At 36.3% G+C, this 12057-nt stretch overlaps 2 protein-coding genes and 1 pseudogene across 2 annotated transcripts; 2 read left to right on the top strand and 1 right to left on the bottom strand.

Moving 5' to 3' along the window:
- Nucleotides 1-232: 232 nt before the first annotated feature.
- On the top strand, nt 233-869 carry LOC106338692 (uncharacterized protein At4g04775-like). The gene is made up of 3 exons (XM_013777609.1): nt 233-272; nt 350-504; nt 570-869. Exons 1-3 carry the CDS (start codon nt 233-235, stop codon nt 867-869), a joined length of 495 nt encoding a protein of 164 aa, XP_013633063.1.
- A 526-nt stretch (nt 870-1395) lies between these two features.
- On the bottom strand, nt 1396-3863 carry LOC106338690. The gene is made up of 3 exons (XM_013777608.1): nt 2938-3863; nt 2520-2859; nt 1396-2448 (listed from the first exon to the last, which is right to left on the bottom strand). Exons 1-3 carry the CDS (start codon nt 3861-3863, stop codon nt 1396-1398), a joined length of 2319 nt encoding a protein of 772 aa, XP_013633062.1.
- Nucleotides 3864-6674: 2811 nt separating this feature from the next.
- Nucleotides 6675-11167, top strand: LOC106338689 (annotated as a pseudogene).
- The last annotated feature ends 890 nt before the right edge of the window (nt 11168-12057 follow it).

Raw genomic sequence — 12057 nt, 5'->3', positions numbered from 1 at the left:
GTCTTACGTGGACTTAACGGGTGATTATGTGGATTTATAGGTTTATTACGTGGATTATTATACACAGATTAACCAAAACGACGTCGCATTGGGCTTTAATTAAACGACACCGTTTTGTTTATTCTGAAACAAAAAGACCATCTCCTCGTCTCTGTCGGGAAACAAAAGGAAAAAAAAACAGAGCGTGAGAGAGAGAGATAGAGAGATACGAGATTGAGAAGAAGAAGCGCTAATGTCTAGCTCATCTAACCCTAATTCCTCGTATGGTACAGGTAAATAGAATCAATTTTGTCTCCAATCAAGGTTTGGGTGTTTATTTAGGCTATTTAATTGAGTGATAACTGAACAGCGATGAGCCAGAGTTTCAGTCGTCGTAGGGTTGAAAGGGAAAGAGGGTTTCCGGCTTTTTGTAGGAAGTGTGGAGAAGCTGCTGTGATTTTTACATCTAAAACCTTGAAAAACCCAGGAAGACTTTTCCATGGTTGTCCTAATGGCAGTGAAGAGGTAAAAAAATTGACTTTGTTTAACTATTTGTGTCTGTTCTAAGATAAATCGATTTGACTGTGTAGGATAAGAATCATTTATTTAAATGGACGGATGAATCTGCGGTTGAAGAAATTCACGATATTAAGAGTTTGTTTGATGAAAAAATTGGTCATTTGGAACTTCAGTCTCAGAGATGTGAAGATGTAATAAGAAGTTATGACAAAAAGATTGAAGATTTGGGTGATGCTTTAGGTGGATTGGGGAAAGAGATGAAAGAGATGAAAGAATTGGTTCAAGGATATGAGAGAGATGTGAAGAGCTTGAAGAAGATAGTAGTTTGTGGGGTTGGAATGATGTTAGTGTACTACTATTTTGCTATGTAGTAATGTGGTAGATTGAAATGAATGTTTTTCCAGTTTCAGAGATGATATGTTTGTCGGATTGTTGGTTTTTTAAAGGTTTAACGGCTTGTATTAAAATTTGGATTATGTTATGAATTTCACTTTTGTCATGAATTTGGTTTATGCTATGTTTTTAGCTTTGTTATGACATAAGAAGTGGTCAAAAACATTAGAATCACAAATGTTTTGAAACTCAAGATTTTCATAACATAATAAGTTTTACAAAAGAGATATAGAAGTCTTAGAGAAGAGAGATATTATAAGTCACAACCCGAGAAACATCTAAACAACAAAAACCAACATAGTCATGACTAAGATGAGTTGAGAACACACCGTAAGCACACCTAAAATACCAAAAACCATCGTCGTATCTAGGCTGCCTCGTTCTTCAGAATACACTAACAGAGAAGCCAAAAATAATAAACAAGAGAACCTGAAAAAGAGGCAAAAGAGGCATTGTTACTAGTCCAGTGATGAGTGAAATTTAACCAAGAGAGCAAACCTGAAGTTAGTTGGATGTTTGTGTTGGTTGACTTGGTCCCGGAGCTTCACCATGGTCCACTGACATTGTCTCTCCTTGTGAAGGTTGTTTCTTCTTCCTTGGATAAATCTTTCTTGGCTTGTTAGGGGCTCCGGGTCGGTCACAATAGAGAGAGTTATGCCCTTCTGTCCCACATCGATAACAATGGATCTTCTTAAAGTGTCCTGAAACTTTTTTCCCTTTTGTAGGAGACTCATGAATTGACTTCTTCCTCTTCTGCGGATTCTTCTTTCGACCTTTCTCTTTAGGTCTTGGCGGTGGTTCAATGTGAGAACCAGGAGCATCTTTCCAGAACTTCATTCCTTCAACCGGAGTGATTGAATCACTATATTGCTTCTTCCACAAAGTGGTCAAGTAACACTCTGCCACAAAATCCTCAGAATTAAGCTTTTTATCTTTAATCACCTTCAAAGCATGACGACACGGAATCCCGGTGAGGTCCCATCTCCTGCAGCTACATGTTCGCTTGTCCATATTGACAGTGTAGGAAATGTTGTTCTCCTGTACTTCTGAAACACCATTCGGACCAGGTGTCCTTTTCTTACACCATTTGCGTTTTTCCTCTTCTTCAGCGATGGTATTTGCAACCTTTTCACTATATTTCTTTCTATACTTCAGCAACTTCTTCTTCCTCACCTCAATTCTAACCATTGTTTGTCTCCTCATGGTCTCAAGCATTTCCACTAAAGGCAGAGAACGAGCTTTCTTCAGACCGCTATTGTAAGACTCTGAGAAATTGTTGAGTCCATCTTCGCTAGTAGATGTGGTACTGAAGAATGCACGAGTACAAGTTTTAGGATCTCTCACCATCAAGTCATCATATATCTGAGAGTCGAATGCTTTAAGCTCTTTAAGTGCCGCATTATAATCACCCTCGTTGAAGCTATTTGCCACTGCCCAATACAGTTTTTTAAACTTAGGCTTGTTGGGGTGTAGTTTCTTAACGTTCCCGTATACGTGTCTAGCGCACATACGGTGCTCTATGTGAGGAAGCTCTTCATCGACAGCCTTTATAAGACCCTGAAAATAATGACCACAGTAAGAATATGTATTCAACAATTCAGAAAAGAAAAAAACATTAAGAAGCCTACTTTCTGTTTGTCAGAGATGAGTGTGAACCCTTGACCACTTTGGAGGTTTAAATCATACTTCACCCTTTCAATGAACCACTTCCAATTGTCAGTGTCCTCAACTTGAACAATACCCCACGCAACAGGATATATTTGATTGTTTGTGTCTCGTCCCACAGCTGCAAGGAGTTGTCCTTTTGAAGTGGATTTCATAAAGCACCCATCAATCCCAGTAATGGGTCGACAATAAGCTCTCCATATTGTCTTCAAAGCCTTAAAACAGACATAAAACTTGTCGAATATCTCAACACCATCGTCTCTAATGATTGTCACAACATCACACGTAGACCCAGGGTTTGTTCTGTCAAAGAAAATGAACCAATAAGTCAGAGAATAACTCCACTGAAATTAGACCAAAAATTTTAAAAACAATACATACTCTAGGATTTTCTCTTTGTAGTCTTTTATCCTTGCAAATTGTTCATCAAACTCATCGCTTATCATCTCCAAAGCTCTCTTTCGGGCCTTTCTAGCGATATCATGTGTCACCGTCAAGTTGTATCTGTCTTCAATGATTTCTTGTATGAACCTTGGCATCAATGCATTATCGTGTCTGATCTCATTTATCAGAAGCTTAGCAATCACATGATCAGTCAATAACTTGCAATACCCGTCTTTGGTGCAAGTATGCTCTTCTTGGAATGACTTCACCATGTACTGTTGCACTGATTTCTCATAAGAACAGTAGATTCTCCAAGTACAAGGAACCTCACCCACTACAGCACACTTTGCCTCAGAAATTTGATCTCCCCATCTTGTGTATTTAACATTCCAACCTCCCTTCAATGCATATTCTAACACAGCTTCCTTGAACTCGGTTATGCTTTCAAAAACCTGCATAATTTTCAACTCTCCACTTCCTCTTCGCCATCTTTCATAACCACTTTCGATGTCACCTTCTTCATCATCCGAGCATGGAGGTGTATCTCTATGAGCTTCATTGTACTTTTCCTCATCAACAAACTCAGAAACTATTTCTTCTACACGCTCATCCCGCGGGTCAGGTTCACTATTATCTCGGGCCTCATCCCTTTCTATTCCCGAATCAGCACCATCATGCGGAGAAGTTTCACCATCATGCGCTTCTGATTGAGCATCTTGCAAAGCTGATTCACTCTCTTCAGCCTCATTGTTAACGTATTGGTGCTCAAGATATATTTCCACTGTCTTTACATATTGTGTAGCATCACACATTTTTTGGAAGTTTAAACCGCCATCAAACAACACCTTCAAAGATAATAAGTCTTCGTAAGGAAACTTGTACCAAACTCGCTGCCCATACATATCAACAACATCTGCCGACATTAATTGTAATGTCACAAATGTGTCTCCAAAGTAAGTTTACCCATAGATTGAGTTTCATTTCTGTGAATGTATTTGTGAATAATATTTTACGGGAAAATCAACTAAATCTAATATGTGAGTTTTTATGTTGTACAGATACAAACTGCATATTGTTGTGTGGAATGACTCAGGTACATGCAAGTTAATGTTGCTGGATACTGAAGCAGAGGCCATAGTCGGCTGCAAAGCTGTTGAGCTATGGGATGGGTCATATGATGAGCTACTGTCGAACCATGCTTAACATTATTATATGATTTACATATCATACCTATATTGTTTCTGCTAAACTTTGTTTCTTTGGCTAACTATGTTCTTATTATTTACTTAACCCAGATTGAAGATCCAGAAGTTTTGCCAGAACCAATCAAAGAATTAGTTGGCCAATCTTTCTGTTTTGGAATTTCTTTGGAAAAATGATAATGTGACCAACGGCTCTGATATATTTATGGCCTCTCAAATCTGGTCTGGAGATAAACTTCTCAAAGCAGAATCACATTCTGTTGTCAGCAGAGAATCCTCCATGATCTCTGGTAGCGAGGTTAATCTCTTATATATTGATTTTATAATTTTTATTATTTTAGGTTTCTAAGTCGGATCCAAACAGTCAAACAACTTCTGAAGGTTGTTCAACCCCGTTCTCCAAACGCAAAGATGGTGATCTACCTGACAAGTCCTCATCGTAAAAAAAACTGTGCACCAAGATTGTCAAGGTGGAGAAATCGAAAAAGGATTAGTGTGGGACGGTTCTAAGTGATGAAGTTTGGTGGGTATGTATGTAGTGTTCTGGAGTAATTTGGATATTTTCTACATTTAAGTTTTATTTGATTCTGTTTTTAGTTTTCTGGTGTTTTTCATTGATGTTTCGTATTTTCAATTTTAATATCTGTTAATAAAAGTTTGATTATTTCTTCATCTAAATTTTAATATCTAACTAGCAATCAACTTGAAAAAATGAAACAAACTTTAAATATTCGATTATTTCTTCATCTAAAACATTTAAATGCAACCATATCTTCTAAATTATCAACATACCTTTGAATGAATACGGGTATGTGTCTAATGGAGTCGGCATCATATGAGGCAGAGCATCTTTACTCCCCAAAGCATAACTTCCACATTATCGGCACTTGCAGGGTCAACCTAGCAGTTAAAGAAAAAAAGCACATACATCAAACAGAGTTAAATAACCTATATAGAGATATACAGATGAACACATCTTATAGAGATCCTCATTGTTTTATAACTAGATAAAATATATGTTTCTGACTTAGAAATATTCAGACACGTTTCTTGCTACTTTAAATTTTAGTTATTAAAATAAAATCTAATCAGATCAAAATCGTAACTAAAATATAACAAATCATCTAATATTAACCTAAATGTCTGGAATGTTTTTATTGTTTATATTTCATTAATTAAAATTCGACTTGAGAAATTACCTGAAGATTCAAGCAATAGAAATTTTGCTGCAAACAATCAAAATATCGTTTTCTGACAACCATACAACTTTTCTGATTAGCCATATTTACATGCACCACGTAAAACCTTTTCAGAGACTCAATTCATTCAGTATTAACCTATATTTGTTGCTTATGATTGTCAATACCTTCTATTTTGCCTGTCAGCAGTGATGAAAAGAAAAAGAAATGATCCTGATAAACCCTCTGGCCATTCACATTTCACTCCTGCGAAAAAACCAAGTGTCATTAGCAGTGATAACAAACAAAATGAGCACAACGATAACCGCATGTTTCCAGCTACCGTTAACCCATCAGTACCAATACAATCTATTTTTCGTAGCTTATTTCAAGATCTCAGACATAGTCCTATTTCCAACATTACAAGGTCACATGATCAACAGACAAGCTTGAAACCAAGTACACCAATAAACAAACGCAAATGCGTGCTTGGTAAGTTCAAATGAACCGCTGGACAGGCATCAGCTTATGTATGCTAACTATCATTGAATGTTATAAAGGTCTTGATTTGATGACAAACGAAACTGATGGCACTCCAGCCCAGAGAAGTTGTGTCACAGAATTTGCTTGTGAGTTGGAATTTTTTTATTCCGATTTCCAGAAATTAGTGTATATATCAAAGTAACTCTTTCTTCAATCTAATGTGTTGTTCATTTTTTTAATAGCCAAACAGGTGTCTACAAGCAGACATACAGCTAATTATACAAATGCAAAGACACAAAGGAAAAAGCCAAGGACTGTTTTGCAAGACATTACCAATATATCATCTTCATTTCTTAATATAAATGAAGATTCATCTAACCAGACATTTGAAGCAACTATTGATGGACCGTTAACTGATGTTAGTGAAGATGATGAAATGTCAGCAGCTTACGATTCAGATTATGGAGGTTCATATGTAGTTCTTCCTATGTCTTCTTTTATAGAAGATCAGCTGTTGTCATGATTTGCTAACTTGTCTGACTATTTTTGTAGGAACAATAGAAGATAATGTTGAAGTAAATTGGGACTGTAGTTCCCAAGAACGTACGGATTCTGAGTCAGAATCAGATGACATTGTTGTTTCTGTTAACCAGGTTACAGATCTTAAAAGTCAAAGAATTAAATCAATGGCAGCTATTATGCAACAAGTTTTTCGGTCACCAGCATTGCCACGCACAAACAAAACTAAGCCAAAAGTGAATATGTTGGTTAAGCCTTTTAAGTCCTAACTCTAATTATTTTTTGGTTATAATATACAGAATACAATGATGAGGGGGATCCTACATATACATGTTCATATTGTGGTACTATAATGTGGTATAATGAACGAGTGAATAAGCGTAAGAATACACGTACTCCTTCCTTTGCACTTTGTTGCCTACAAGGTCAAGTGCAGTTGCCCTTACTAAAGGAACCACCAGAAGTACTGAAAAATTTATTGGAAGGAAATGATCCTTTAAGCAAGCATTTTCAGAGAAACAGTCGACCATATAACATGGTTTTCTCTTTCACTTCACTTGGTGGAAAATGCGAACGATCTGTTCAAAAAGGCATAGGACCGAATACGTTTCAACTTCAAGGAGAGAATTATCATTTAATGGGAAGCTTAACTCCAGGAGATGGTAAAAAGGCCAAGTTTGGACAGATGTATATTGTTGACACTGAAAATGAAATCGAAAACAGAGCTAATGCTTTGAGGTAATTTTTATTCAACTACATCTAACAAACATTTTCAGCCGTGCTATATTTTTTTTTTCTCTAAATGTCGATCTTATTTTTTGCAGCAAACCTGGTCAGACTTTTCAACCTAAAAAGAAAGACAACCTCAAGAAGGAAATCATTGAACTTCTCATGAAAATGCTGGATGAAGTCAATCCTTATGTTAAGCAATTTAGATCAGCAAAAGACAGATTTAAGATGCAGCCTGAAAACGCTTATCATATGAGGATTGTTAGTGACCAAGTGACGGATGGAAGGACATATAACACACCTACGGCATCTGAAGTTGCTGCCCTAATTCCTGGAGATTTTAATCTCGACATGGATAAAAGGGATATTGTTCTACAGCAAAATTCTGGAAAGTTGCTAAGGATTTCAGAAATACATGCTTCTTATCTAGCACTTCAATATCCTCTTTTGTTTACCTACGGAGAAGATGGTTTCACACTTGGGATCAAGAAACGTGTGTCTGCAGCTACGAAGAAGTTTAAGAAGGATACTATCAGTATGAGGCAATTTTTTGCATTTCGTATGCAAGAGCGTAAGAATGAGTCTCATACTCTCCTACATTCAAGACGATTGTTTCAGCAATTTTTTGTGGATGCTTACACAACTATGGAGTCTAACTGCCTACGCTATCTTAAGTTAAATCAGTTTACTCTGCGTTCTGATAGTTATGACTCTCTCTCAGAGTCAGAGAGTGTTGGAAAGGTAGACATGCACGATCAAGGATCAGCATTTGTTTTACCTGCTTCATTCACTGGTGGTCCTAGATATATGAGGAACAACTACTTGGATGCAATGGCCATATGAAAGCATTTTGGATTTCCAGATCTTTTTATCACTTTCACATGCAATTCAAAGTGGCCAGAGATCACAAGATATCTTAAGAAAAGAAATTTAAAGGCGGAATCTGACATTATTTGCAGAATGTTCAAGATGAAACTTGACTCACTCATGAGTGATTTAACCAAAAAAATCTTCTTGGAAAGACTGTTTCATGTGAGTTACATTTAAGGCAGTTTCTGTTATTTTTATACTATATATTTTATATTTATGTAAGTCTGATAATTTTTATTTGTTTCATGTTTCAGCGATGTATACGATTGAGTTCCAGAAACGTGGTCTACCTCATGCTCACATTCTATTATTTATGGATCCTAAGTTCAAGCTTCCCACCACAGACGACATTGACAAAATCATTTCAGCTGAAATTCCTGATAAATATGAGGAGCCAGAGCTGTATGATATCATTAAAGATATGATGATTCATGGACCATGTGGGGCTGCTAATATGAACTGTCCGTGTATGGAGAATGGGAAATGCTAGAAGTCATACCCAAAGTCATTTGCTGATAAGACTACCATTAATAGAGAAGGATTTCCAGTTTACCGGCGAAGAGAACTCTCAGATCGTTATGTGGAGAAGAACAGTGTGAGATGCGATAATCGATCTGTTATACCTTATAACAAGAAACTCTCTCTTCTTTACCTGGCTCATATTAATGTTGAGTGGTGCAACCAAGCCGGATCTATAAAGTACTTATTCAAGTACATTACAAAAGGAAGTGATCATGTCACTGTTGTTGTGGAACCACCAGATCACATGGTTTCAAACATGGTATCTAACAAGGAGGGGACTTCAGCACCAACTAACAATGAGCCCGTTCAGGGAACTGCGACAGGAAGTGTTAAACCCCAAAAGGATGAATTCAAAGATTTCTTTGATTGCAGGTACTTTTCTAACTTAAATGTTACTAGGTACGAAAGAAAATATATTTTTTATACATATAGTAATGTTGTTTTCTTTATTTTTGTAGATATGTTTCTGTGTGTGAAGGTGCATGGAGAATTTTTAAGTTTCCAATTCATTATCGATCTACTGCAGTTGAGAAGCTTACTTTCCATTTGCCTGGGAAACAACATGTTTTTTTCAAAGGGAAAGACAAGATGCAAGCAGTGATCAGTCGTAAACTCATTGAGAATACCATGTTCTTAGCATGGTTTGAGTTGAATAAAGTTGATGCTCTTGCTAGAACTTTGACTTATGCCCAGATTCCGAATTTTTTTACATATGACAAGCGTCAGAAGATGTTCAAGAGAAGGAAAAGAGGATTTAGCATTGGCAGAATCAACTATGCTCCACTTAAGCAAGAAAGTTCCTACTATTTGCGTGTGTTGTTGAACATTGTCAAAGGCCCTACCAGTTATGATGACTTAAAAACGTTTGAAGGAGTTATTTATCCTAGCTACAAAGAAGCATGTTTTGCAAGGGGATTGTTAGATGATGATAAAGAGTACATCGATGATATTATAAGGAGAAGTTACGACGGCTCAGCAAATGAAATGAGGCAAGTGTTTGTTACTATGCTAATGAATGATAGCTTAGTTATGCCATAGAAGGTTTGGAAATCGACTTGGGAGTATCTTTCTGAGGATATTGAACACAACAGGAGGAAGTTTTTCAACAGACCAGGTTAATGCTATAGTTATACTTAAAAATTTCATTGAAAAAAATATGTACATTTAATTGTGTTTCTGATTTTAAAATTATTATGTTTGTTAATTTAGGGCTACTGTTAAGTGATGCGGATAAAAAGAAGTATACGTTACTGGAGATTGAGAAGCTTCTAAGGCGTAATGGGACAACTTTATCAAGATTTGAAAAAATGCCAAAGGTACCATAGACAAGCAGTTGTGATTCAAACATCATGATTCTAGATGAGCGAAGCTATGATCAAGGCACACTGCTAGAAACACTTGAGAGAGATGTATCAAAGATGACTGATGAACAAAGGAGAATATATAATGAAATCATAAGTGCTGTGAATGAAGGTAAAGGAGGAATGTTCTTTGTTTATGGATTTGGAGGCACTGGAAAAACCTTTCTTTGGAGATTACTATCTGCAGCTATTAGATCTCGAGGAGATATTGTTCTTAACGTTGCATCATCTGGGATCACTTCATTGTTGTTACAAGGCGGTAGGACGGCTCATTCAAGATTTGGGATACCACTAAAATTCATTGTATTTGGAGGTGATTTTAGGCAAGTTCTGCCAGTGATTCCCGGTGCTGGTAGAGCTGAGGTCGTTTTGGCGTCAATGAATTCATCATACCTTTGGGACCATTGTAAAGTGCTCAAACTAACCAAAAATATGAGACTGTTTTCTGGTGGGTTGTCAGTTGAAGAATCAAAGGATCTTAAGGAATTTTCTGAGTGGATATTAAAGGTTGGTGATGGTAAACTTGCAGAGCCTAACGATGGTGCAGCTGAGATCGAAATTCCTTCAGAATTTTTGATTACTGACTCTAATGATCCTATTGAAGCCATCAGCAGAGCAGTGTATGGAGATCATAGTTCGTTACAAGAAAACAAAGAAGCAAAGTTTTTCCAGGAAAGAGCTATTCTATGTCCAACTAATGAGGATGTCAATGTCATCAATGATTACATGTTGGATAAATTGCATGGTAACTTATTCCATCCCGTCCACCATACCATTAGAGAAAAAATTGTATATTGTACTAAACGTGTTTGTCTACCTTATTCAGGTGAAGAAAAGATTTATCTAAGTGCGGATAGTATTGATCCTACTGATAAAAAATCTGTTAATGACGAAGGACTTGCCGAATCATTGTATTCGACTGAAGGTTGGTTGTCCTGTGATGGTTCTGAGAAATATTAATCCTGCAGAAGGGTTGATGAATGGAACAAGATTACAAATTACTCAACTCATGGATTTTATGGTGCAAGCTAGGATCATCACTGGAGAGAAGGTTGGGAAAATAGTAGATATCCCAAGATTGCTTATTACACCATCTGATACAAAACTGCCTTTTAAGATGCGTCGAAGGCAATTGCCCTTGGCAGTTGCATTTGCTATAACAATCAACAAAAGCCAGGGACAATCTCTCTCTGAAGTTGGCATCTTCCTACCCAGACCTGTGTTCTCTCATGGACAGCTATATGTGGCTATTTCTAGGGTCACATCAAAGAAAGGATTGAATATTTTGATTGTGGACAAAGATGGTATACCTCAGAAGAAGACTATGAATGTTGTTTTCAAAGAGATTTTCAACAACCTATGATATGTATATGTAAGAAACGACAGGTATGTTTACTTATGGATCAATTTTTTTTTTGAAATTTTAGGATGATATAAGGTTGTAAAATATATTTTGTGATTAGTTGCATGTTTCGTCGAGAAGAGGGAATGCGATGGACTTCTACTTTTTACTATGCTATTTGTTCAAACTTGAGACAAGTTTTGTTTCTTCTTTTAAGAGTCAGTCCACAATCAGAAATAATGCTATGTTTCATTCAGCAATGTTTCATTCAAACCGATAATCATACTAATACTACTCTTAAGACTAACAATTTGTGCATATTAATAAAAGTTTGTTTAATAAATTACTAACCTTTTTACTTTTAGAATTATGTGTAATGCTCCTCTTCAGTTATATCCTTTTTGTATCACTTTTGCTTCTCCCCCATGTTTTGGTGTCATGTAATTAAACAGAAAAAAAAATCAACACAAGTTAGTCATTCATCAAGGGATATTTTGAAAACAAAAGCATACGAGATACTGAATTTATAGATAGTTGTAGTTATAAGCAAAGAAGTATGTTCAACATTTACCATAAGCCGTGGACAAGTGATATACTAAGTTTCATATATCAGCTATAAGAATGAACATAAACAGTCGACAAGTGATTTACGAAGTTACGGACATCAGCTATAAGCACACAATTACAGAGAAACAATTAAAGTTATATTCCACCATGATAATATTCTGAAGCAAAGTGGAAACAACTCAGCACATCTTAAGATCGAGAAACATAACATTTATAATTTGAAACAATATACATCTATCTTAAGCCAACTTCTATTTAAAGGATAGTAAACATGGACAAACAGTAGGAAACATAGATATTACTAAAGATGATAACACACATAAATGATTAATCAAAACAGAACC

This window comes from Brassica oleracea, chromosome C4 (genome assembly GCF_000695525.1).
Source record: "Brassica oleracea var. oleracea cultivar TO1000 chromosome C4, BOL, whole genome shotgun sequence".
Lineage (NCBI taxonomy): Eukaryota > Viridiplantae > Streptophyta > Magnoliopsida > Brassicales > Brassicaceae > Brassica > Brassica oleracea.
The sequence above is the reverse complement of the archived record's forward strand: the minus strand, read 5'-3'. Positions and strand labels throughout refer to the sequence as shown.

Coding starts and splice junctions, on each gene's coding strand:
- LOC106338692 (XM_013777609.1), top strand. CDS start 233: ATGTCTAGCTCATCTAACCCTAATTCCTCGTATGGTACAG. Junction 273..349: donor TAATTCCTCGTATGGTACAG/GTAAATAGAATC, acceptor ATAACTGAACAG/CGATGAGCCAGAGTTTCAGT. Junction 505..569: donor GTCCTAATGGCAGTGAAGAG/GTAAAAAAATTG, acceptor TTGACTGTGTAG/GATAAGAATCATTTATTTAA.
- LOC106338690 (XM_013777608.1), bottom strand. CDS start 3,863: ATGTCGGCAGATGTTGTTGATATGTATGGGCAGCGAGTTTGGTACAAG. Junction 2,860..2,937: donor TACAAAGAGAAAATCCTAGA/GTATGTATTGTT, acceptor TTTCTTTGACAG/AACAAACCCTGGGTCTACGT. Junction 2,449..2,519: donor TCATCTCTGACAAACAGAAA/GTAGGCTTCTTA, acceptor CATTATTTTCAG/GGTCTTATAAAGGCTGTCGA.